The sequence below is a fragment of the Coregonus clupeaformis genome, unplaced genomic scaffold (assembly GCF_020615455.1).
Source record: "Coregonus clupeaformis isolate EN_2021a unplaced genomic scaffold, ASM2061545v1 scaf0009, whole genome shotgun sequence".
Classification (NCBI taxonomy): Eukaryota; Metazoa; Chordata; class Actinopteri; order Salmoniformes; family Salmonidae; genus Coregonus; species Coregonus clupeaformis.
The window spans coordinates 556,064-583,464 of NW_025533464.1; the positions used below are offsets into that span (position 1 = coordinate 556,064).

Sequence of the window (27,401 nt, forward strand, 5' to 3'; positions counted from 1 at the left end):
GGGGATACGGTGCGCGTCGCCAGCCCGGCCCGGCCTGTTCCTGCTCCACGCACCATAAAAGCCCTGAGATGCGTGTCCTCAGCCTGGGACCACCAGTTCCGGCACCACGCATCAGGCCTACGGTGCGTCCCCAGGGCCCAGCATGCCCTGTTCCTTCTCCCCGCACTAGCCCTGAGATGCGTGTCCTCAGCCTGGTACCTCCAGTTCCGGCACCACGCACCAGGCCTACGGTGCGCCTCAGACGGCCAGAATCTGCCGTCTGCCCAACGGGGCCTGAACTGCCCGTCTGCCCAACGGCGCCTGAACTGCCCGTCTGCCCAACGGTGCCTGAACTGCCCGTCTGCCCAACGGTGCCTGAACTGCCCGTCTGCCCAACGGCGCCTGAACTGCCCGTCTGCCCAACGGTGCCTGAACTGCCCGTCTGCCCAACGGCGCTTGAACTACCCGTCTGCCCTACGGCGCTAAAGCCGCCCGTCTGTACTGAGCCTGCAAAGCCGCCCGTCTGCCATGAGCCTTCAGAGCCGTCCGCCAGATCGGAGCCGCTAGAGCCTTTCGCCAGACAGGAGCAGCCAGAGCCTTCCGCCAGACAGGATCAGCCAGAGCCTTCCGCCAGACAGGATCAGCCAGAGCCTTCCGCCAGACAGGATCAGCCAGAGCCTTCCGCCAGACAGGATCAGCCAGAGCCTTCCGCCAGACAGGATCAGCCAGAGCCGTCCGCCAGACAGGATCAGCCAGAGCCTTCCGCCAGCCATGAGCAGCCAGATCCGTCAGCCAGCCATGAGCAGCCAGATCCGTCAGCCAGCCATGAGCAGCCAGATCCGTCAGCCAGCCACGAGCAGCCAGATCCGTCCAGCCAGCCATGAGCCGTCCAGCCAGGATCCGCCAAAGCCGTCCAGCCAGGATCCGCCAGAGCCGTCCAGCCAGGATCCGTCAGAGCCGTCCAGCCCCGGATCCGCCATTCAGTCCGGAGCTGCCCCTCAGTCCGGTGCTGCCCCTTAGTCAGGTACTGTCCCTTAGCCCGGTGCTGCCCCTTAGTCCGGTGCTGCCCCTTAGCCCGGTGCTGCCCCTTATCCCGGTGCTGCCCCTTATCCCGGTGCTGCCCCTTAGTCCGGTGCTGCCCCTTAGTCTGGTGCTGCCCCTTATCCTGGTGCTGCCCCTTCTCCTGGTGCTGTCCCTTAGTCCGGTGTTGCCCCTTAGTCCGGTGCTGCCTCTTAGTCCGGTGCTGCCCCTTAATCCAGTGGGGGTTATATTGGAGGGTGGTCATTTGGAGGAGGCTACGTAAGCGGGTAGTGACTATGGTGGGGTGGGGACCACGACCAGTGCCAGAGCCGCCACCATGGACAGACGCCCACCCAGACCCTCCCCTAGACTGTATGCTGGTGCGCCCGGAGTTCGCACCTTTAGGGGGGGGTACTGTGACACTCTGGCTCCATGGACTTTATTATTGAGCCAGGGTTGTTCATTTTCCTTGTTTGGGTGTATTTCTATGTTGGGTATTCTGGTTGTTTCATTTCTATGTGTGGTGATTGTTCGTGATTATTCAGGTGACTCCCAATCGGAGGTAACGAGTGACAGCTGTCGGCTCGTTATCTCTGATTGGGAGCCATATTTATACTGTGTGTTTTCTCGTGGGTATTGTGGGTTTTTGTTCCATGTTTCTGTCAGTGTTACAGAGGACTTCACTATCGTCATTTGTTGTTTTTCGTGGTTGCTTTATTAAATAAAGTCATCATGTTCACTCCACGCGCTGCGTATTGGTCCGCTTCTTCAGACGATCGTGACAGGCACAACACAATCCCTGTCGACTAAAATAATAGCAAATGAACTAAAGATCTTGTTGGTTGAACGTTGTTTGATTTCAGATAGCAGATATCTCTCTGAAGGGCCGGGGTCCATTCACAGTCTTTGCTCCAACAGCTGAGGCCTTCGCCCAGGGGGAAATGGTAGGAAAGTGTGTGTGTGTGTGTGTGTGTGTGTGTGTCTGTGTGTGTGTACATGCACCTGTTTCTATATATCTGTGTGTGACTTGCTCTTAGGCAAAAGAGTTGAGGCATTTCTCGAAGAGAGAGAAGGGGGCCAAGATGCTTCGCTACCACATCGTGTCATGTCACACCCTATTGGCCAGCGACCTGACCACGCCCAGAAACCTGACCACACTCATGGGAGACGTCTTGACCATCACCTACTCTGAGGTAACCAATGAGATTACCACACTCCCAGTGGATTATATTGGTTGCTTCAATGTCTGTGGATTATTATCCAAGATACCATTTATTATCATAATGGATTGGACATTATTTATTTACCTTGAGATGTATAGAAGTATAGTATAGATGTTGCATCTGGTTCCTCTGCTACATTTGAGAAAGAGATTCCATGGTTGTGGTGAGATATTTGAGGTCTTCTGTCCTTGTTTCCAGGGTACCATCCTCATCAACAACATGGTGAAAGTGGTGCGCAGTGATGACCCGAGCATCAATGGGATCATCCATGAGATTGACACCTTCATGATACCAGAGAGCCTGAAGAAGGCTGATGTGATAGAGGGGCCAGTATGTACAAAGACAGAGACTATTTGTAATCAATACACCTGTATAAATCTGTCAAACACTCCATCATGGGATAACTCATCACCATCTCCCTGTCCCTCTTCCATCTCTCTCTTTTCCCTCTTTCTCTCTTTCCCTCTCCATCTCTCCCTTCACAGTTGAACCTCACTGATGTGGCTGATCGTAATGGTTACAAGACCTTCTACAAACTGCTGTTGGTTAGTATTGTCCCTATGAAGTTCCTATTTCCTTTATGGATTCTGAGAATAACAATCTAAAACGTCTCCCATGAAAAGTGTTAAAGAAGGTGTTCTTCTCTGTTTCGCCTGCAGGACACAGATGTGATGGCCATGGTGAACGACCCCCTCCACCAGCCCGTGACATTGTTCCTGCCGTCGGACCAGGCCATGGCCACACTGCCCCAGGAGCAGAAAGACTTCCTTTACAACACACAGAACCAAGGACACCTGCTGGAGTACCTCAAATACCACATCCTCCGAGACACCAAGGTGTATGCAGCAGAGCTGGTTCACATGGATCCAATACGGACGCTCCAGGGATCCGAACTCAAAGCCAATTGTGGAGGGCTGGACAAGATAGTGAGTAAAACAAAGTAGTGGTGTGTTTGTACAACACTAACATGCGGAATAAAATAAATTTTGAGGCAAAAAAGGAAGGCCATCTTGTGGCATTTGGATTGACCCAAAAGCCAACATTTTCTGAGAGATGTACTTTTCTCCACAGGGTGAAATCTTCCTCAACGACGGGAACTGCCGAATCATCCAGAGGCACCTCCCCTTCAACGGTGGGATAGCCTATGGGATCGACTGTCTGCTGAACCCGCCCAGTCTCGGGGGTCGCTGTGACAAAAAGGAAACTGTCGATTTCCCGGTGAGTGTGACCATATCATACAGTAGATAGTATTTTTTATTGCTAGCATGGAATAAGCTGATTAGAATTATTATTGTCTTCTAATGTTTTTTCTGTGTTTCTCCTGTGTGATAGCTACCCTGTTCATTCTGCACATCATCACCACGCTGCCCCCCTGGGTCCAAAGTCAAGGTATCTGTTCATCCGTCCATCCGTCGTAACTGTTATGTGAATATAACATTTGCATCTGTCCCCTACTAAATACTGCCCCTATATTTGTATTCTACAGGAGGTGAAGAAATGTGACCTACCCATGATATTGAATATGAATAAAGGCTGCCAGGCCATATGTACTTTGGTCCTCTGGCAACCCAAGTGCTGTCCTGGATTCTATGGACGTGACTGTCTGGGTAAGAACTCCCCAAAATTGCCTCAGATCTCCCTGATCATACCAAGACTGCATCCCAAATTGCACCTTATTCCCTTTATAGTGCACTACTTGTCAAACGTACTAGGGAATAGGGTACTATTTGGAATGCATCCTAATACATAGGACAACAATGACAGTTGGTGGTGAAAATCCCATAAAGAATGTAATTCTCAAAGACTAGCTCCAAAAGTCTCATGTAGTCTCAGAAATGTGATTGGCATTTGTTAAAGCAGGTGTTTGAAGTGAAAGACTACAGATCTGAGTTGTTTTCTATCATGCCTTTGACTTCCTGTTTGTGTTTACCTCAAGTTTGTCCTGGCGGGAAGTCTTCTCCCTGTTTTAACCATGGAAAGTGTGATGACGGTCACCTAGGCAACGGTAACTGCACATGTGACACGGGTTTCCAGGGCAACGCCTGTGAGTTGTGTAAAGAAGGCCACTATGGACCGGACTGCACAGGTGTGTAGCATTCTAGTGTGGATACCTCAATCTCAAGATTTAGATGTGCTACCTTGTGTGAAGAATTTAATCTTGAACTTGTGTGGTTTAATTGTGTATCATCTTGAATCATTCTCCATACTGAATCTTGAACCAGACTTGTGATATGATGTCATTTTTTTCCTCAGCATGTAACTGCACAGAGCATGGGTCATGTGAAGATGGCCTTAAAGGGACAGGCTCCTGTTTCTGTGAACAGGGCTGGACCGGGCAGCGCTGTGAGACACAACTAGGTAAAGAACCACAAGTTACAAAATGTCCACCACACAAAGGAAGACCAAGAGCCATCATCTTGAAATGGCAGTTTCTACTATATTTAAAATAGATGTTCTAACTGATATTTGTCATTTAAACTTTGATGTTAACTGTTCCTGTCCCCCTTATCCCCCTCTCCCTAAAGCGGAGGGTCCAGTCTGCTCCCCAACCTGCTCTCAGAACGGCATATGCAAAGACAATAACACCTGTATATGTAGACTTTTCTACGAGGGAGATGGCATCAGCTGCATAGGTAATGGCCTGAGGAGACAACACTGGAGTACTACAACACACACACACATTTACACATACACATCCCACATGCAGACACATACTGTGTATACGCACATGAAACAAATATGTACATCAACGTTGATCACTGCTTCTCTACTGTGTCATGAATTGCTCCTTTGGCTGTTCCTTCCTCCTTCTCTCCCCCACCCTCTAGTGGCCGACATGTGTAAGTTCTGGAACGGTGGCTGTGCCAAGGGAGCTAAGTGCAGTCAGAAGGGGGAGAAGGTGAGCTGTACCTGCCCTAAGGGACACTCTGGGGACGGCTTCATCTGTCGTCCCATAGACCCTTGCTCCGTCGATGACAACGGGGGTTGCCACGAGCACGCCACCTGCACCATGACTGGGCCGGTAAGGGGTCAGCCACGGGGTGCCATGGGTACTACAGGGGTTGCTATGGTAACTTATTAGAGTATGCCAATAATCCTAGCATGATCAAGTAAAAGTTAAATGTTATTGCCATTTGTAAGTACACGTACATACACCATGTCAGCTATATGTCTGCTTTAAATATGAATTCATCTTTGTGTGTGTGTGTGTGTGTGTGTGTGTGTGTGTGTCTACAGGGAAAGAAGAAGTGTGTGTGTAAGGATAACTACATAGGGGACGGTGTGACATGTGAGGTGAAGGAGCTTCTTGTGAACCGTTGTCTCCAGGAGAACGGGCAGTGCCACTCTGACGCCCAGTGTACCGACCTTCACTACGAGGGTACGCCACACACACACATGCAAGCACACACATGCACACACATACATACTGTACACTCCTCGTATAGGAGTTTAATTTAAAGTGCAGAGGAATACATAGGATTTATATACAGTATAGCTCTTTTCCAAGACCCAAACGCACATATGTGGTGTGTGATATGCTGTGATGTTTACGTTTTCTATCTTTGGTGCCCCTCCACCCACCACCCCCCACCAGACAGCACAGTTGGTGTGTTCCACTTCCGGTCCACCAAGGGACAGTACAAGCTGAACTACACATCGGCCCAGGAGGCCTGCACCGGAGAGGGGGGAACCATTGCCACATACACACAGCTCTCCTACGCACAGCAGGTGAGCACACACACATTAACACACACTAGCAAATATACACACAAACACATTTACACACACACACACATACATACTGACAGACACATACTATTCACTGTAGAGTTGCTAGCTAACCCTCTGATGCCGCTGTCTCCAGGCTGGGCTCAACCTGTGTGCGGCTAGCTGGCTGGACCAGGCCAGAGTGGCCTACCCCACCACATACTCCAACCCCAAGTGTGGCTTTGGTCACGTTGGCATCGTAGACTACGGCTTACGCAGCAACCTCAGTGAGACCTGGGACACCTTCTGCTACAGGGTCAAGGGTAAGGGGGGGGGGGGGAATCAGAGGTGGGAATGATTGAGAAGGGAGGGAAAGAGGGAGAGAGTGAGAGATGGCCCTCTTTATGTGTTTCAAATGTGTGTTTTATAAGGTGTTTCATAAGGTGTGTGTCTCCCAATCCAGAGGTGAAATGTGAATGTAAAGCAGGTTATATAGGAGATGGATACTCCTGCACTGGAAACCTCCTGCAGGTCCTCACTGAGAAGCCTACCTTTTCCAACTTCCTCTCTGTGAGTATCTGAATGGTATCATTCTATTCAGGTTTGTATGTTCACTAACAATGGTTTGTTACTGATCCAGAGTCCTTTTTTCCTGCAGCAAATCCTGAACTACTCCCAGATGTCAGAGTCAGGAAAACAGTTTATGAAGCGCCTCAGTAACCTGACCATCCTGTCCACTCTGTTTGTACCTGATAATACTGGACTGTACCAGAACCAGGTACAAGAATACCCTGTCAGACACACTGACATGCATTATGCACACCCGGACATACAGTATGCACCCTCTCACACAGCTACTCACACACAGCCCTGTACATTACCACCAGAGATTTGTCAGATTTGTCCTGTTTGAAAAATAAAAAATGCTCATAAATTAAAAACGTTGTTTTAGAGAATTTGGCAGTATGTCCAACCGGCCTCACAAACACAGACCACATGTAACCAGGCCAGCTCAGGACCTCCCCATCCGGCTTCTTCACCTGCAGGATCGTCTGAGATCTTCTGAGACCTGTCACCCGGACAGCTGATGAAACTGTGGGTTTGCACAACCGAAGAATTTCTGCACAAACTGTCAGAAACCGTCTCTGAGTGCTCGTCTTGAACCGACTTCAGTGGGCAAATGCTCACCTTTCGATGGCCACTGGCACGCTGGAGAGGTGTGCTCTTCACGGATTAATCACGGTTTCAACTGTACCGGGCAGATGGCAGACATGGCGTCGTGTGGGCGAGCGTTTAGCTGATGTCAACGTCATGAACAGAGTGCCCCATGGTGGTGGTGGAGTTATGGTATGGGCAGGCATAAGCTACGGACAACGAACACAGTTGCATTTATCAATGGCAATTTGAGTGCACAGAGATACCGTGACGAGATCCTGAGGCCCATTGTCGTGCCATTCATCCACTGCCATCACCTCATGTTTCAGCATGATCATGCACCATGTCGCAAGGATCTGTACACAATTCCTGGAAGCGGAAAATGTCCCAGTTCTTCCATGGCCTGCATACTCACCAGACATGTCACCCATTGAGCATGTTTGGGATGCTCTGGATCGACGTGTACAACAGCATGTTCCAGTTCTCGCCAATATCCAGCAACTTCGAGTAGCTAGCTTGTCCAATTATCTTAGCTGGCATGCCTGCTGACAAAGTGGGTGGACTTTAGAAAAGCAAGCAATTACTAAATGTACTGAATAAGACTCACATTCATTTCAATCCTTTACCCAGATTTTAGCAGAGATGCAGAGAAGCCTATTTAGTTTCTTTAAAAATATAACCACCAGTCAGGAGGATACAGACCACAGGAGGTTGGTGGCACCTTAATTGGGGAGGACGGGCTCGTAGTAATGGCTGGAGCAGAATAAGTGGAATGCTATCAAATACACCAAACACATGGTTTCCATGTGTTTGATGCCATTCCATTTGCTCTGTTCCAGCCATTATTATGAGCCGTCCTTCCCTCAGCAGCCTCCACTGATACAGACAGCTCAAGAGGTATGCTTAGATATGCAGAAAAATAAACATAATTTTAACATAGAATTTAGCATAATGATTATGGCTCTAGATTGCAGGAAAAAGCTGTTTCAGGTGTTTGAAAAATGCAAAATTCTCCAACCACCCCCTAACCATCCTCACGTACTTTGTGCCCCCTCAGATGTTTCGAGTGCACGACTACAACTAGACATAACCAGAGAGTAGACTTAGGGCTCAATCCAGGAAGTTCAGCGTTACAGCTTGATTGAAATTTAAAGGCAATATTCCCACATTAGCGGAGACTGCATTCACAGTAAACGCTGCATATGTCGACTCGATCGGAAATTACCTTTAAATGTCTATCTCGCAATCTTTAATGCTTCGGCGATACAGATTGAATAGAGCCCTTACTCACACTTATATGAACATGTATACAGTCTGTATAAATGTGTACACATACACTCTCCTGTGTTGTGTTGTCCAGACACTGACCCACAGGGACATGGAGTACCATCTCTCGGAGGGCCGGGCCTTGGCCCTGAAGGACCTGACCAACGGCAGCCGTATCCGCACCCGGCTGGGCCAAAGCCTCATTGTCCTGGGTATTGCTGACTTCCTCAACCCCAAGGCCCTGGTGAGACATGGAGCAACAGTACCGTACACATCATCCCTGTACTTACTGTACTGTGTTCATTCACTCAGTGTACAACGCTGGTTTTCTGTTGTTTTTCAGTCCCCGTTATATGAACTTATTTTATGTTGCTGTAGTTAACCAGGTCTCCTAGATTGGACTAAAATGAGCTACTGAACGAGCCTCGTAGACCACATATGTGTATTTTATAGAACAGAGATTACCACTGAAAACAACGTTTGACTTCATGATTGTAGTCTCAGTGAGCTCAAACTTGCCCCTTCCTGATCTCTCTCTGTAGAGTTCCTCCCGTTATATCAACGATCGCTTCATCGTTGACTCCGACATCCTGGCATCCAATGGGATCATCCATGTGCTGCAGGGACCCCTCAAAGCCCCACCCCCTCGGATAGCGGTGAGATTATTACATAATTTCCTGTTCAGTTTCTCTCCTTGATCTCTGATGAGATGTGGCTAAATTACTGGTCCTTGATCAGATTTATTGATAGTTGATGGTTAAAATTAGGACTGACTCAAACTGTGAGAACTGATCCTAAATCAGTTGTTAAGGTCAGGTATTGGACTCCTGTGTCTGACCTCTGACCCTAACTGTGATTGGTCCCCCAGCTCCACACGGGTCACAAGGCAGGGATGGGGATTGGAGTTGTGCTACTGATCATGCTGATGGCTGGGGCTGGGTTCGTAGGCTACCACTTCTACACCCACAAGACCAAACCATTCCAGTTCCACTACTTTAAGGTGAGTGTGTTTGTTGCACAACATTCAGACCAGTGGCGGTCAGTGCCGTTTAAGATAAGGACACTTTTTTTTTTTCATGAGCATGGCCTTATTTCTATTACGCATATTGGATGACTGTCATTCATATTCCATTCACCCAGTTCAATGTAACATCGATAGGTTTAGGCTACTACGTGATACTCAAATTGTCCCTATACCCATCATGAGGTTGTTCCAACCTAGCCTATGAATGAAAGTTTACAACGTAGCTGCACACAAGTCGAGAGAAAATGTAAGTCTATGGAAGGGGGTGAGAACCAAGAGTCTCCTAGGTTTTGTATTAAAGTCAATGTACCAAGAGGAGGACGGACGCTAGCTGTCCTCCGGCTACATCATGGTGCTACCCCACAGAGTGCTGTTGAGGCTACTGTCATTGCAAAACAGGGTGTTTTAATCAATTATTTGGTGACATGTGAATATATTTAGTATAGTTTTATCTAAAAATAATAACTTTTTTTATGTTTGACAATTTCTATGAAATTCACTGAGGATGGTCCTCCCCTTCCTCCTCTGAGGAGCATCCACTGATTCAGACATCATTCAACTATGACCTTTTGTCTCATTGCAGGCAATCGGCTGTTTACTGATATTCAGATATTCTGTTTATTAAGAAGCTAAATGTACAATAAAACGTGGGGAACCTCAAACTTGATAATTGACCTTTGCCCTCTTTTGCAGGATGAGGACGAGACGCCTCCAGACTGTAACCCTGCCATCTTCAACCCCAGTATCGTTAACCCCACTTACGACTCCGCCCCTGCCACAAGTGAACCAGTTTCATCTCAGCTTCCTGTAAGTGATCCCACCCAATTTTTTTGTATACCAAGCACTGGACAAAAAGATATGTGCATGAATATGAATGCCATTGAACTATGTGTGGTACAAAGTGAAAAGTAGCCGCTTTGCTCTAGGAATGATACCATAACTCCAGATGACATATGAATGTGTGTTAACAGGAGGAGGAGGACAAGCACCAGGTGGTAGAGGGTGGCCCGTATGACCTGCTCCAGGACTGCTGAGAGAGACGTCACAGTCCTCACTCTCCTCTGTCCTCTGGTAAAGCTGGGAGGAGTGCTGCTGCATGTTGTACACATGTTGACCAGTGGAGGGCAGCACTGTGGGACTATTAAACGCTCAATTCAATCCATATCGCTGAAGTTCAGCACTATTGAAATGTAAAGGTAATTTCCGATTACGGCAACATATGCAGCATGTACCGTGAATGTATTCTCTGTGAACATTGCCGTTAAATTGGAATCACGCTATAGCGCTAAACTTCCACGAAACAGATTGAATCGAGCCCGAAGACTACTATCTTTGAACTATTCTCTGAGAGAGACAGTTGGACAGTGCCCTAAGGACAGAGGGCTCAGTCTCCCACAAAACAACCTCATTATGGACTCATTCTCAGTGCCTTGTCTAGTTACCAGTCTACCTGTGGCACAATCGTGAGCGTAAATGAAGTCTTATACCGATCTTTAAATGAGATGTATTTTTTTGTATATGAATTAACAAAACAAGTATTTGCTGTCAAGAAGGTTTTTACCCACACTTTCAAATCTTTATTACGAGTATGAAATGGCAATAACCAGATGCAACAGTCTGTTTATTCTGTTGATAAAACATTTGCAGCAAAGCTTGAGCAAATCTTTCCATTCAGCCAACCAACACACTCAATAACATTTTTAACCACAGCCAAATATACATATCACCCCAACTCTCAATGTCAAATTATGAAGCAAAGTGTGAAGGATTCTGGCTCTGGTATTAGGCCTATAAGGTTTGTAGGATTGAACTCTGGGGCATGGTTGCCCACTGAGGACTCTGCAGGTCAGTAAGTCATGACCACTGAGTAGTTGCCACACAAAGGAGGCATTGGCTGAAAGGTTGTGATAACATAAGCAGAAGGGGTAAAGTCTTGGGGTTCCCCCTGTGATTCACAGACAGCAAAGAGCAGTGGTTATGGAGGAAAAAAAGTTAGACTATATTTAAAAACGAAGTGCCCGCTTTTTCCCCCAGGAGTTTTTCTCCATATCTGCTACTACTCTTCATAGGAGGGGACCCCAGGTATTCACCCCCATGACATCTACCAGCCTTCCAACCATTACTGAGTGTCAACACAGCCACACACAGCTGACCCTACAACCCCATACCTCATTGGTGAGATCCTTACCAGAGAGCCACTGGCTCTTTCACACTGAACACTTCTCCCTGTACATTTGTCATGAAGAAATGCAGAAACACAAAGAGCACCACCTGTTGGTCATTGGTCTCTGAGAGGTGTCAGTTTCTATTGGAACAATCAAACCGGGTCCAATCACTAAAAAGCATGAGGATTGAACCCACAGACAAATGTAAAAACAGGGATTCAAGCTCCAAGCTACAGACTCCATCACATCCCATGCAGACCTGTTAGTATACCTGGCATTGACAGAAGCACACCTTATCAACTACATTTGATGAGATAGAACGTTGTGGATGTGGAATGTAGAGATTTCTTAGGAGCAGTTATGCATTAAAGCTGTTCAAAATAATGCGACAAAAGGTTTTGAAGTTAAATCTGTGGCTTGCTGTTCTAAGGGCAAAGGGTTTAGCAGGACAAAGCTTTCAGTATTCTTGACGATGTCGCTATACAGTTTCTCATGGTCGGGGTAGAGGACCCAGGTATTGATATCATTACACAGAACCACTGTCGACAACTTGACATTAAAAAGTCTGTCTGATACAGTAAAACTGATCTCAGCGGTCCACGAAAGGGTTCACCATTGCACAATAACTGCACCCAGCCCAGCATGACTTTGGATCCCTGAATATCATATTAAAGACATAGCACAAGATTAAACAACTGTTGGACAACAACCTTTAAAATGTATGAATGCATTCCCAGAATTCAGATAAAGTATTCAGATAAAGTGTTCCCTGAAGAACAGATGGCAAAGCAAAAACATAAAAATTGCTCATAACAAAGCACCACTGTACTGTAATGTCAGGGACTCACCTGTAGGCATGTCTGAAGACTCATCCATAGTCGGACCTGAGAATATGGTGATGAAAGGAGGCACAGAGAAAATAGACGTTTTTGCTTGTGTATGTACAGTATATGCGTGTGTGTGAGAGCCAGATGAGAACTGCCTGAATACAAGGCCACAGTGGTGGTCTCTGAGTCACAGAGCTGGTCGGATTGGCAGTACCTGTAGAAACACCTGAGATTTACATTTAAGTAACACCCCTTCTCTCCGCCCTCCATCCCGAGACAAGGGGCAATAACAAGAACGTAACAGGAAGTCCCATGGCAGCAGTCCCGCATCACTTCCTCTTCTTAAAGCTCCTGTCAGCATCCTGTTTCCTCTCCTCAAAGTTCTCCCTCTCTGCTTTGAGACTGGAGGCCGAGGCACTTTTCTCTGCTGGCTGGTCCTTAGCCTTCTTGGCCTTGGGTTCGGCTGGGGTGGGTTTAACCTTTCGGCCCCCCAGGGCCCCAGAGAGAAGGGTTTTGAGGAGCCAGATGGTGGCGACGGTGGCCAGGAGGGACCAGAGCACCAGGTGGCCAGGTAGAGTCTGAACGTGGCCCCGCACCTGCCTCAGAGCCTGGGCCAGAGGAGAGTCAGGACTGGGCTGGATTGGGAACTTCTCCTGCACATAAGATAATATGTAAGCACATGTACATACACAACAAAGACACGTAAGAGAGTGTGAGTGTTGTTGGTATGCATGTCTGAGAAATCAGATTTGGCACGCCTACCAACACAGCACACACACACTAGTATGCACCACCTCCACACACACGCTAGTCATGTGACAGATGAAAGAGCAGAGGGGAGCGTGAATTCCATATAGCCAACACAGCACCACTTCTGGAGTTGAGGGGCAATCATCATAAGCCACAGTACAGATATTATTAGCACAATACAAAGTGACAATGTAACCCAGTTGGGCAAAAAGGCTTAGCTACCTTGAGTCCGTGCTGACTGAGCATGCCCTCCAGGGTAGGGTCACCCAGCTGCACTGCAGGATAGAACTCCTCCGCATAGTCTCTCCTCCACCACTCATTAGGAATAGACCTGACAGGGCACACAACCAATAGGGACCACTCTGTACCATAGGAAAATGATTTCATTTGTGTCTAGTTGAATACCTGTATCAAGTGGCTGTATCGAATTCTGACGATTAGCATACTGTAAGTATACCATAATGTACATTTTGTGGGTATTTTGTGAATAACATTTCTTAATATAGTGAATATTTAAGTTCACTTGTATATCTTAACTGATTTTATGAATGAATCGTCTAAGGAATTCATGGGTTAATCCATTAACCCATTACCACTCTCTCCCCAGCACACCCACTACTATAATGGATGTTGTAGGCTGCTCACCCGTCCTGTGTGGTCTGGGTGAACCAGTACTGGTAGAGGCTGGCTCGGAGGTAGACCGGGGGGGCCTGGCTGAATGGGTATTGGGCTGAGTCTGTCTGGATCAGTCTCACCACTGAGCCACAGGGAGCGATAGAGATGAATGTGTAAGCAATGTAGTACAGCATGTAGGTATGTGGTCATCTTTGAGTGTTGCTAATATTTCTCCTTTTTTGGAAGGTTAATGATCTACAAGGTGTGAGTAAATCTTGCACACTCACACTGTTTTACATTTCAGGCGCATATCACTGGATTTCTGGGCCCGTATTCATAAAGCATCTCAGAGTAGGAGTGCTGATCTAGGATCAGTTCTGCCTTTAAGATCATAATCAATAAGATGAAATGGACAGGGAGGACCTGACCCTAGATAAGACCACAGGCCTAAAAGCATCCACCAAGAGCCAAAATACAAGTAGTCTGCCAGATGCAACCTGCTCTTTCCTCATATTAAAACAAAGATGTCTGTGGTCTATACTTTAATTGAAAAATAGAAGTCATTCTCCCAGAGTGCAGTACATACCATCCTTATTGCCCTGCAGTAGGCAGTGCACTAGGCTTGTAAACCAGGGGTTCTGTTTGGCCAGTCCCTGGGCTGCGAGGCTCATCTGCCAGTCTAACCGTGGCTGGTGGGGGGCCACCACTGGAGGGGCCACGCCCACGTTCCCCGGCTTGTACATGAACTCTATCTCCTAGGAGGGCCAATGGGGAAAGGTGCATAGAAACACATGATACACCTTTTGCAGAACTATATAACATTTTGTTACTTTATAAAAGTCAAGTAGTTGAGGAAGATAATGTGACTGAGGACATTCCATGTCTAATATTGTGAAATCTGAGAAAAAAACTGAACTGAAAACTTTTCATCCATAACTATTATTTTGGTCCCCACTCTCTTACCTTCCAGGTGTACTTGTCCATGCTGCCCTCTAGGACGACCTCTGACCTCCCGTCCACCCCAGTCATCCTGCTGTCCAGGCTGTAGGCACTGACCAGTCTGTAGCGCTCCACTAGGTTGTAGGCCTGTCTCACCTCCGGTAGGATCTTACTGCTGTACACCTGCTCCATGGACGAGTAGGGCACCTGGGGACGAGGACAACACCATGACCAATCAGAGAGAATCTTAGAAACAGTGCTAACTAATAAATCAATAGTAACGCCAACAGACCAATTAGGTAGATTTATGCTGTCTTCATTAAAATGATTCACTATTACACATAACACTGACTTAGAGTAATCAGATGGGTTTTACTCAGTAGATGAATGCAAGTATGAAATAAAAAAATATTTTCAAGTTAACAACCAATCAGAAGGCTCCCTGTGTGATTGACAGGTGTGACTCACCACACTGATAGCAAACACGGCGACTGCAGCAGAGGCAAAGACAGCCCATTGGATGAGACCCCAGAGCTTCCAGAGGCACCCTCTAACACACACACACCTGTGGGGAGGAAACAAAGATATCAGTGGACATTAAACGCAAAACAAGGATGACTCACACTGCACCGGGCAGACCACTGTTCTGGGGTCAGCAAATGCAACAAAGTGGAACTAGATCTGTTTCGTTATTGAAAAACTCCTGGCCCTAAGAATTACCACCATCTTTGAATCACAAACTTAATTCCAGATACTGTTTTAGTATGAAATCGGTCTACTCACCCCAGCATGGCTGCCACCACCTCCCAGGTGAGAGAGAGAACTCCTACCCAGATAGTGGGCCCTGTCACAAGCTTCAACCAATTGCCAAACTGTTGCTGGGTGAAGGCTACAAAAAAAGACAAATAATACATTAAACAAATCACTTAACTATTAACATAATGTATCATCAATGATTGACATCCTACAGGAAATAAAATAAAGCAAAGCAACACTACTGGGTCACAAGGTATACAGTATTATATAGATGTTAACCTACCGGGTCACTAGGTATACAGTATTATATAGATGTTAACCTACTGAGTCACTAGGTATACAGTATTATATAGATGTTAACCTACCGGGTCACTAGGTATACAGTATTATATAGATGTTAACCTACCGGGTCACTAGGTATACAGTATTATATAGATGTTAACCTACTGGGTCACTAGGTATACAGTATTATATAGATGTTAACCTACTGAGTCACTAGGTATACAGTATTATATAGATGTTAACCTACTGGGTCACTAGGTATACAGTATTATATAGATGTTAACCTACTGAGTCACTAGGTATACAGTATTATATAGATGTTAACCTACTGAGTCACTAGGTATACAGTATTACAGTGTCTTCGGAAAGTTATCAGACCCCTTGACTTTTTCCACTTTGTTACATTACAGCCTTATTCTAAAATGTATTAGATAAATAAAAATGCTCAGCAATCTACACACAATACCCCATAATGACAAAGCGAAAACAGGTTTTTATAATTTTTTGCAAATGTATTCAAACAAAAAAAACAGAAATACCTTATTTACATAAGTATTCAGACCCTTTGCTATGAGACTCGAAATTGAGCTCAGGTACATCCCGTTTCCATTGATCATCCTTGAGATGTTTCAACTTGATTGGAGTCCACCTGAGGTAAATTCAATTGATTGGACATGATTTGGAAAGGCACACTGGCTGTATTTGTAAGGTCCCACAGTTGACAGTGCATGTGTCGAGGCACAGATCTGGGGAAGGGTACCAAAACAATTTCTGCAGCATTGAAGGTCCCCAAGAACACAGTGGCCTCCATCATTCTTAAATGGAAGAAGTTTGGAACCACCAAGACTCGTCCTAAAGCTGGCCGCCCGGCCAAACTGAGCAATCGGGGGAGAAGGGCCTTGGTCAGGGAGGTGACCAAGAACCCAATGGTCACTCTGACAGTTCCAGAGTTCCTCTGTGTAGATGGGAGAACCTTCCAGAAGGACAACCATCTCTGCAGCACTCCACCAATCAGGCCTTTATGGTCAGATGCAAGCCACTCCTCAGTAAAAGGCACATGACAACCGGCTTGTAGTTTGCCAAAAGGCACCTAAAGGACTCTCAGACCATGAGAAACAAGATTCTCTGGTCTGATTAAACCAAGATTTAACTCTTTGGCCTGAATACCAAGTCTGGAGAAAACCTGGCACCATCCCTATGGTGAAGTATGGTGGTGGCAGAATCATGCTGTGGGGATGTTTTTCAGCGGCAGGGACTGGGAGACAAGTCAGGATCGAGGCAAAGATTAACGGAGCAAAGTACAGAGAGATCCTTGATGAAAACCTGCTCCAGAGCGCTCAGGACCTCAGACTGGGGCGAAGGATCAACTTCCAACAGCACAACGACCCTAAGCACACAGCCAAGACAACGCAGGAGTGGCTTCGGACAAGTCTCTGAATGTCCTTGATTGGCCCAGCCAGAGCCCGGATTTGAACCCGATCGAACATCTCTGGAGAGACCAGAAAATAGCTGTGCAGCAACACTTCCCATCCAGCCTGACAGAGCTTGAGAGGATCTTCAGAGAAGAATGGGAGAAACTCCCAAATACAGGTGTGCCAAGCTTGTAGCGTCATACCCAAGAAGACTCGAGGCTGCCAAAAGTGCTTCAACAAAGTACTTAGTAAAGGGTCTGAATACTTATGTAAAATGTGATATTATAGTTTTTATATATTTTTTTAATTTGCACACAAAAAAAATACAATGTTTTTGCTTTGTCATTATGGGGTATTGTGTGTAGATTGATAAGGAGGGTGATACATTTTAGAATAAGGCTGTAACGTAACAAAATGTGGAAAAAGTCAAGGGGTCTGAATACTTTCCGAATGCACTTTATATAGATGTTAACCTACCGGTTTTGGAGGTCATAGTCTTGGTCTCCCAGTCAATCGCCAGTGTGAAGAACACTTTAGTTCCATAGATGATGACAGCAAATACAGCCAGTTCAACCAGCAACACCATCAATGACATTATTGTTTGGGTCCAGGCTGCAAAAAAAATAAATAACAAATACGTAATTAGGTTAGGTACTTTTAGTATCACAAACAGAGCCCATAATTTGTTTTTGTCCAGCTACTAAACATTTATTTTGTAAGTTAAGGGGTTACCCATTAGGACATTAGGAATGTTAAGTACTTCTATGATGTATTTTGTTTAAACAGGATGACACCTGACATCCTGCCAGATCAGACCTCTCTCTTTCCAACCCTGCCATCAAGACTCAAGGACACCCATAGGAACTGAACCAGTGTTTTGCTGGTATGCACTCAGCAATGCACCCCTCACTGTGTAATGTCAATGTTGGCCAACTGGAGAGGCACAATAGGAAAAGAAAGAAACGGAAGCTGATAATTACTGTAACAGCCTTTGTGTTTTATAGTAACTTCCACCAGATTAAATACCATACTGGGTGTGGATAATGCTGTATCAGGGAGAAAGCAGGCCTGAACGTCTACTCTGGTGTTAAATGTGAGATGTGAAGGTTGCGTAAGAAGAGAAGTGAGGTCATACTCTTGGCATACTTCCTCTTGCTGTGGCCCAGCCAGTAGCTGATATGGTCGTCGTCCAACAGAGAGAAAGTCAGAGCCAGGGAGAGGAGGGGGAGGAAGCCATAGTTCCCCAAGAACATTAACGTCACCTGGTACGCTGCCTAGTTATCAGTGACAGAGAGAAGTAGGTAGGTATAGTTAGATAAAGGCATCATGCAAATTACATGGGTGGGGTCGCAATCCTGCAACATTCAAAATCCCTTAGACATGTGTCTAGTTAGATGTCATTCATTCACCATCAAAACTCTCCTCTCTCAGCCAGACCTCAAGAGTTGATAGCGATTTAGGCGGAAACTTTGAAAACAAACTGGAAGCCTATATTTCAGTGTGTTCTATCCTTTCTCAGACATTTGACACGCTCATGTTTAGCAGCTGCTGGTGTAACCACACACACACCTGAGTGTAGAACGCTGCCAGTCTGAGGCGGCGGATGGGGGCAAAGTAGAGGAGGGGCACAGCAATCTCTGTCACCAACAGCCCGATAGTCCCCAGCTTCAGGTACCAGTCTGGCAACTGCTGGATGAACCAGGACAGGGGGGAGGGGATGCCCTGGGCCTCAAACATGTGGTTCACCGCTGGGGAGAGGGAGGGGGTTGATGGGGTGACAGAGGGGAGGAAGGATATGAGACATGGATGAGTAAAGATTGATCCATAACACTGCACCTCACATAACCTTTTTTGAGATCACACGTTTTACTAATCGCTAATCTCTGACACTTTTCCTGAACTGCGACTGATGTGTAGTGAGGCTCCAGGCATGAAACATCCTCATCATCATCATGGGAGCTAATGAGCATACTGCTGGTGGGTGAGGTACCCCTTACATGATGCACACTGTACAATCATAGGCAAGCCAAGTACATGCCTTCCTTCTTCATTGTCATTATTAATACATCTACCAGCATGAGCAATGTTATCATTACTCAGATAATAGTGACTATTCAAGCTTTGAGCGGTAAATGGAGCCGATTTAGCACATACTTGACTTCAATCATAGGATAAAACTAATTTATTTGGTTGATTATGGCCAGTGTGTATCACTATTACTTGTACCATTGAACATAGCTTCGGGACTGCAACTCATTGGGAGTCTGTTGGGACACTGGTCTGACATTGCACTGGTCTGACATTGGGAGCAGGAGTCCCAATTTCAGCCCAATGTCCCAACAGACTACATTGAACAGTACAGTTGTGTGTCATAAGTGCTTCTCCCGTCTCACCAGTGAGTCCCCACCAGCTGGGGCAGTGGCTGGCCAGCTTGGCGACCCCGGAGCAAAAAGTGAGGCGGAACAGGAGCCAGCGCGCCAGCCAGAAGGTTACGGTGTCATGCTGACGGAACGCCGAGCGCCACCGCAGGAGGTTGAGCGGAGCGACGAGCACGGTCAGGAAGCCCGCCTCCAACAGCAGACTGTCCCTATGGAAGGGAATCAAATGAGACATTAATAATCAAATTCTACTCTCCTTTACAAAAATCCCATCTCCTCCTCACATAACTATAATGTGTAGGGCACTGAAATCCCTCCAACAACCCAAAGTCTCAGGTCTCAAAGAAATTACAGTTGAAATGTATTAAATCAAATACAATCAACAGATTACATTTCACTTAATTCCTGCACCAGAAGGCTACATTAAATTCCTGCTCAAAACAGTGGAATACAGTAAATATTCACTGAGCTTCAAATCCAATGACGCTGCCTTTCAGGAAATCAATGCCGTTAGAGCCAGAGGCACTGAGATGGTAAAACAACATACTGGTAGCTGTGCATCTTAAAACTGGTTGTAGGTTGGCATTCTCTTCATGCAGAACCAAATGGTGTGCCTTAGGGGATATCCACCTAACTATAAACAGTTCAGACACACCCACACCCGACTACTCATAAAAACACAACCTGGCAACTATTTATTATCTATTTACCACTCAATGCAATTGCTGTTGCTGTGGAAACCACTGCCTTACACAGGCCCGGTCCTTGCTGTTCTGCCGCCCTAGGCGAGACAAAAAACAAATCCCTCCTATATCCCTGCAAAACTAGAATAGTCCCAGTAAGCAAAATGACGTTGAAAAGACGTCTAAAATATGTCTTTACCAGACGTTAAATAAAATACGTATTTTCCGGCCTTTGAAAAATACATATTTTCCGGACGTTGAAATCAGGTTCATTTTCGGTTCTGAATGAAAGTTAAAAAGACGTCATTCATAGACGACTATGTTTGGACCAAAAGAAGACGTCGGTCCGTGCTTACTGGGGTGTAGCCTACAGAGTGGCCCAAAATTGAATTTTATGAATGCCCATCTAAGTGGTAGACCTAACCTTTGAAAAACACCAAATAAAGATGTCAAAAAGACATCGGCGTTGTCTGTGCTTACTGGGGTGTTGCCTACAGTGTCAGCCACAATAGAATTTTATGAATGCCCATCCATGTGGTAGGCCTACCGTTTGTAAAATAGGCAGTTGTATTGGCTTTATTAGTCCTGATTCCTGTGACTAATTAATTTGGCTATTTAAGCTCTGAATATCAGCTACCCAACTTTATCAGGAGTTATCCTGAGCCTATTTACAATGAGAATCAATGCATTTACACAGTGGGAAATGGAGAAGTATTTTCATTTTCGCTATGATCAGTTCGTCAAAAATGTACAGTTACAAACTTGAAACCACTGATCATGACAATTTAGCCCATGGGGTGAAACTCCTGGACAGCAATTGTGGGTAGCCACGTTGTCGATATTGTCCATTTGACTTTGACCTGTCCTGTTTTTTGGATATGGTGTTCGCTAACATGTCAGAGCATTTTACATTTAACTTAGTCATTTAGCAGACGCTCTTATCCAGAGTGACTTACAGAAGCAATTAGGGTTAAGTGCCTTGTTCAAGGGCACCGACAGATCTTTCACCTAGTCGGTTCTGGGCTTTGAACCAGCGACCTTTCGGTTACTGGCCCAATGCTCTTTACCGCTAGGCTACCTGCTGCCCTGCCTTTTAATTTGATTGGGCACCATTTACGTTAAGCTATTTGATTGGAGAAACGTGCATGATGTAAAAAGTGTCCGTCTCAATACATTGTCATACATTTATCTCCAGCCTGTAGGCTACAGAAAAGGCTGCATACTCTTTCTACCATACCCTATATCTGCTACATTATTTATGTCCGATAATTTTTTGACGGAACGTTGGTGGATGCAGCTCTCCAACAGCACCCTGGAGAGGCGCGTTGGGAATGAACCAGTAAAATATTTTGCTCCATTGCCTTTGACAAAGTGGGCACTGCTAATCACAGGGCGGCATCAGAGCTCACCTAAAAAGCCCACATGCCTCTGGTTGAAAGAAATTGTAATTGTTATGTGAGGTGTTATGTGTTGTTGGAGGTGCGTCTTGGTCAGTTAAGCTCGGTAAATGCTGCCCTAGTCAATCTGCCGCCATAGGTGGCCGCCTAATCCTGCCTAATGGGCGGGCCGGCCCTGGCCTTACACCATCTTGCTTTGCTACAATTAGATATCAGAAGTAACTGTGTTGCAATTCTAGCACATCTAAAAGCTTAGCTAAAAGTCAATTACTCTGAAACCATATTACATGTGTGATAGATGTCCTTCAATGCAAAGTATGCCTACCCCTATAACCATATGCATGATGTCTCAGACTGGTACATATGCATAAACACTTTCAACATCCGTTCTATTCTCAAGACAGACAACAGGTGCACTGTACTATAGGTTGTAATATGTAATCAACACAGAATTTTGAAGAGTCGATAGTGAAGTTGACTGGCAAATGGTTCCAATAGCGGTTTCTCGTCTGACACTGATGCTCTTGCAGTAAAATCCATGGCTGATAACAAAATGATGTCACCCAAACACTTTAGTAAACAAAATACTTTTAGTTTCAAAGTCTCAGAGCTTTGCAGCCTGTTACGCGCTATCAATTCAGCCCATACGAGAGTAGTCAGAGAACAGATCACTTACCACTGAAAACGCAGAAAGTCTTGACCCACCTGTCAAGAGATAAAGATGTCGATTAATTTACTGTATCATTTATTTACGGTACAGTATCTAACCAAACCAATGGCCGACAGAAATACAACCACCCCCACCCACCGACCTGACAGAGGGAGAGGTAGAGGGCCCAGAGGCAGAAGAACACCAGGCTGTCTCGGAGGGGCTCCAGCAGAGCTGCTCCCAGGGCTAAGAGCGCCCCCGCCAGGCAGAGCAGCTCCATGGCCTGCTGGGCATCCAGGTCCAGACCCAGCCGGGGCCCCAGCCACAGCAGAGAGGGGTGAGCATGTATCTGCTCCAACACTGGCCTGGAGCCGTCCACACGGGGCTCAACCAGGCGCACAGGCAGGACACCCTCATTGCCATAGAGACCTGGCCACAGAGACAAAGAGCAGGGATGGATAAACAAAACAGAGGGGAAGGGGGGGGTTGTGTTTACTGAGAATGGGGTTAGTAAATAGAGGTCATGTTTATATACTTACAGTAAGTGGGTTTATGGTACCCTGCTAAATAGGTCAAAGGTCACGTGTGTGAAAACGAGACACTGCTGTTTTTATCTGTGCTATCTGCTTATTCAGTCAAAGGCAATATGTCAAAGTGAAAGAAGGGTGGAGTTTAGAAGTTCCAACAGCTCACTAAAAAAAGGTATTCCAGCATATTATGAATTATTACATTGCTTATGGGTTGAGCCAAGACTGATCAACTGATTGGAATGTAGCATTATGCATGGCATAACTTTGTTATTGAAAGACTGAAAGCATACAGCTAGTCTTTATTACAGTTAATTGGAATCTAGTGTATTTAGTGTACACTTGAGACGACAGGTGAAGCTGAGAGACCAGAAGTGGCACTACCACATACCTGGCACACATTAATGGACCAACTGGAAGTATGCTCACATTTGGGACTAGAAGCAGAACAATAAAGTAAAACACAAACACTACATTGTGCAATGATGACTCATTCACGTTCAATGAGATGTGATATTTCAGTTAGGCCCCCTGCTGGCAGTCTGTAAAGTGACTATGGAGTGGATTGCAAGTAATGGACATACACATATTTGGCACCAAGGTAAAATTTGTTTTATATTGGATATTCAGTGGATATTTGGTTCTCTCGACAATAGCTATTGAACCAAGCATGCAATGACTATGAAGATAGTATTATCTAAATCAGGGGTGGATGGAGAAAAGTCCACACTTTTTTATCATACGATTTTGGATTTCAATCTTCAATAGCTCTTACACAAAGCGTTCCATGACTATGAAAATTATAAATTCTATATTATAAACTGGGTGGTTTGAGCCCCAAATGCTGATTGGCTGAAAGCACCTTGTGGGTTTGTGGCATATGGCCAATATACCACAGCTAATGGCTGTATCCAGGCGCTCCGCATTGCGTCGTGCTTAAGAACAGCCCTTAGCTGTGGTATACTGGCCATATACCACACCTCCTCTGGCCTTATTGCGGGGGAGGATGGACAAAAATCCATGTTTGTTTTTTGGGGGTAAGAAAAGTACAAACATTCCTAAACGCCTGAAACCAACATCAGCTGGAGTATAGTATGATTACAATTTGACGGAGTCTAGTCAGAAATCCTGCGTAGGATGTTGGTTTCAGGAGTTTTGGAATACATTTACATTATTTAGCAGACACTCTTATCCAGAGCAACTTACAAATTGGTTAATTCAACTTATGATAGCCAGTGGGACAACCACCAATTTTTTTTTTTTATGGGGGGTGGGTGAAGAAGGATTACTTTATACTATTCCAGGTATTCCTTAAAGAGGTAGGGTTTCAAGTGTCTCCGGAAGGTGGTCAGTGACTCCGCTGTCCTGGCGTCGTGGGGGAGCTTGTTCCACCATTGGGGTGCCAGAGCAGCGAATAGCTTTGACTGGGCTGAGCGGGAACTGTGCTTCTGTAGAGGTAGGGGAGCTAGCAGGCCAGAGGTGGATGAACGTAGTGCCCTCGTTTGGGTGTAGGGTCTGATCAGAGCCTGAAGGTAAGGAGGTGCCGTTCCCCTCACTGCTCTGTAGGCAAGCACCATGGTCTTGTAGTAGATGCGAGCCTCAACTGGAAGCCAGTGGAGTGTGCGGAGGAGTGGGGTGACATGAGAGAACTTGGGAAGGTTGAACACCAGACGGGCTGCAGCGTTCTTGATAAGTTGTAGGGGTTTAATGGCACAAGCAGGGAGCCCAGCCAACAGCGAGTTGCAGTAATCCAGACGGGAGATGACAAGTGCCTGGATTAGGACCTGTGCCGCTTTCTGTGTAAAGTAGGGTCGTACTCTGCGAATGTTGTAGAGCATGAACCTGCAGGATCGGGTCACCGCTTTGATGTTAGCGGAGAACGACAGGGTGTAGTGGTGAAATCCATGGAACGTTCCACACAGAAACAGCCGACGACAATACCGCACCGAATATATGAGCGAGCTGTGAAGGATTACTGCACCTTACCGATCACTGCCCCTGCACACAGCCTATCTGTAATTAGCCCACCCAACTACCTCATCCCCATATTGTTATTTATTTTGCCCATTTGCACCCCAGTATCTCTATTTGCACATCATCTTCTGCACATATATCACTCCAGTGTTAATACTACATTGTAAATATTTTGCACTATTGCCTATTTTTTGCTTTACCACCATAATTTACTACATTTGCACACACTGTATATAGATTTTCTATTGTGTTATTGACTGTATGTTTTGTTTATCCCATGTGTAACTCTGTGTTGTTGTTGTTTTTAATCACACTGCTTTGCTTTATCTTGACCAGGTCTCAGTTGTAAATGAGAACTTGTTCTCAACTGGCCTACCTGGTTAAATAAAGGTGAAATCAAAAAATCTAAAAATAAATTACAAGAAGAAATATCATTGACAGACATACAAACAAACAAACCACACACAATTTTCTACTCTCTGGTTCTAAATGCTGAGTTGATTAGCAGGTGGACCTAATCACTGCATGCGGTGTAGCAGCCAGAGTGAATGGGTCGTCCATTAATCACCCTCCTCCCACCCCAACAACCTGTTCTTTAACAGAAAGAGCTATTGAAGACGGAAAGCAAAACAACAAAGAAATCTATAGGGGGAAAAAACAGGGAATTTTTGTCCATCCTCCCCTGATTCTGAATATATATCATTTTCATAGTCATGGCACACTTTGTGTAAGAGCTATTGAGGAGAGAAAACCGAATAGCAACCGAATATCCAATATAAAACTAATTTGACCTTGGATACAATTGGCATAATAAGATAGCTGCATGATAAAGTAAAGTAATAATAATATAATAAAAAAAAGTGGTGTAATGACAGTGATGGCAAGTCAGCATGATGATACTACAAGTTTGTATTTGGAGAGGGGGAAAAATTTTGTTACATCTACTGTATACTGTATGTGGGTCTGAGCCAAGCTGGTGTACTGGACTGATGACGGGTTATTCCCAATGCACTCAGCGCTTGCAGGAAGCTTCAGTGTCAACATTCTTGGGGAATTCCTAACCCTCAAATAGCCAGACAGATACAGACATTTACAAAAAGGTAACGACAGCGACTGTGTAAAGACAACATCTACATGCCCCAAGCAAATATCTAAACGGGCATCTGTACAATATTGGCCAGTGCAGTCAGGACGTGGCCATAGCATGCAAGGCCACATCACCTTCATAACTGCCAACCTGCCTCATTCTCCTTTATCAAGCCAACCTCCCCTAGCCTCCCTCGTACGAACTTGTGAGCTCGCGACATCAGGATGGTTCGTACGAGGCTAAGCCTGCCCTACATTACTGTATGATTTCCCTCGCAACGTCATTGTTTATAAATAAATACAAACACATAAATGTATGTAAAGTATATGAAACTGAATAGCCTGCTGAATATACACTCAAAATACATTCTCATTTTCTAGGCCTAGGCTATAGTGATGTTTTATGGGTTGTAACACTTTAGCAAAGGCAATGAATGTAGTGAAATAGGGTTGGGTTAGCTTCGCTGTCATTAGCTCGCCCGATCAGTCCAACCCCACTGGCTAGTTCAGAAAGTGTTCATTTCATCCGATAAGACATATTAGGCTACTTCGGTTGACAGTATTTTATATTTACAATCCCCGGTGTACTTAACCGACCCGATGCAACTAAGTTAATTAGTTCATCATCCATCACAAGCGAAACATTTTGAAATAGTGGGATCCACCCGATTCAACAATGCAGAGCTGAACGCTTTTCCATGATCATCAACAGCCAAACCAATTATCAGGTTCCTTCGATTACAATTAACAAATACGCGCAAGTAAAATGTTGTTTTACCTGGTATCTGGACATATAGGGATGCAAAAGAAAACGTGTAAATAATTGCCATACTCCATAAAAACATATGACGCGGTAGTCTGGTTTCCCCCATGTTTACGGCTAGGCGTTTCTGCTAAATATAAATATAAAAATATGTATTATTTATTTATAAGTCTTTCAACACAGCACGAAGAAATAAAACGGCTGCAGTGCAATTCACTCAGCACGTAAACATTAAGTGGATGGTGCAGAAGGCGTGTTTCTTCACTTGCCATGGCCACAATAGAGGTTGCATAATACCCATAAAACTTAGCAGTCGAACAGGGAAATGGTTCCAATTGTTTTTCCACATAGGGAATTTTAGAAACACTTAAAATAAGGGCTGTGTTTCCTGTAGGCTTACCCTGGCGTGATGTTTTGATAACCATGTAAATCTCTCTCGGACAAGGTGACTTATCAATATATTCCCATCTATTTACTCTGATTTTAAAATGTAATTAGCATAAATGTAGACATCATGCAAGACTACAAATCCCTGCAAGCTCCTTTCGTCATCTAGCTGACACCTTTCCTAACAGGTATTGTGTCAATTTAAAACTTGTACAAGACAGTTCACAGAATTGTCAATTTAAAGAAATTAAGCCAATTTATTAATTACTACATTTAGCTGACATTAGTTAATCCAGATATTCTTAACTTTGCATCAATTCGGCAGTCTCTTCCAGATCATCATGGCATTTGTAGTTCTTTATGATAGCCACATTAGCAGCTATTTAGCGTTTCATTTTTGGGGGGTAAACACAGGCGAATATATTGATAAAAGTCA

The 27,401-nt window shown here is 45.3% G+C and overlaps 2 protein-coding genes across 3 annotated transcripts in view; one reads left to right on the forward strand and one right to left on the reverse strand.

Moving 5' to 3' along the window:
- Positions 1-11,026, forward strand: part of LOC121575719 (stabilin-2) — a 37,930-nt gene extending 26,904 nt beyond the window's left edge. For both annotated transcript variants that reach the window (XM_041889010.2, XM_041889011.2), the window contains exons 46-67: positions 1,863-1,943; positions 2,037-2,192; positions 2,421-2,552; positions 2,708-2,767; positions 2,882-3,148; positions 3,294-3,440; positions 3,555-3,611; positions 3,709-3,829; positions 4,159-4,308; positions 4,476-4,580; positions 4,748-4,855; positions 5,051-5,244; positions 5,460-5,601; positions 5,818-5,951; positions 6,088-6,253; positions 6,394-6,500; positions 6,589-6,708; positions 8,446-8,595; positions 8,894-9,007; positions 9,220-9,351; positions 10,069-10,182; positions 10,347-11,026. In XM_041889010.2, coding sequence (XP_041744944.1) covers positions 1,863-1,943; positions 2,037-2,192; positions 2,421-2,552; positions 2,708-2,767; positions 2,882-3,148; positions 3,294-3,440; positions 3,555-3,611; positions 3,709-3,829; positions 4,159-4,308; positions 4,476-4,580; positions 4,748-4,855; positions 5,051-5,244; positions 5,460-5,601; positions 5,818-5,951; positions 6,088-6,253; positions 6,394-6,500; positions 6,589-6,708; positions 8,446-8,595; positions 8,894-9,007; positions 9,220-9,351; positions 10,069-10,182; positions 10,347-10,409 — 2,820 coding nt within the window. In that variant the 3' untranslated portion in view covers positions 10,410-11,026. The remainder of the gene's footprint in view (positions 1-1,862; positions 1,944-2,036; positions 2,193-2,420; positions 2,553-2,707; positions 2,768-2,881; positions 3,149-3,293; positions 3,441-3,554; positions 3,612-3,708; positions 3,830-4,158; positions 4,309-4,475; positions 4,581-4,747; positions 4,856-5,050; positions 5,245-5,459; positions 5,602-5,817; positions 5,952-6,087; positions 6,254-6,393; positions 6,501-6,588; positions 6,709-8,445; positions 8,596-8,893; positions 9,008-9,219; positions 9,352-10,068; positions 10,183-10,346) is intronic.
- LOC121575720 (lipase maturation factor 2) lies at positions 10,984-26,837 on the reverse strand. Its single transcript, XM_041889012.2, has 14 exons — positions 26,594-26,837; positions 22,392-22,657; positions 22,256-22,284; positions 19,515-19,708; positions 18,691-18,869; positions 18,257-18,395; positions 17,599-17,733; positions 15,455-15,560; positions 15,140-15,236; positions 14,696-14,878; positions 14,319-14,487; positions 13,763-13,874; positions 13,340-13,448; positions 10,984-13,020 (listed from the first exon to the last, which is right to left on the reverse strand). Exons 1-14 carry the CDS (start codon positions 26,685-26,687, stop codon positions 12,697-12,699), a joined length of 2,136 nt encoding a protein of 711 aa, XP_041744946.1. The 5' UTR covers positions 26,688-26,837; the 3' UTR covers positions 10,984-12,696.
- Positions 26,838-27,401: the final 564 nt, after the last annotated feature.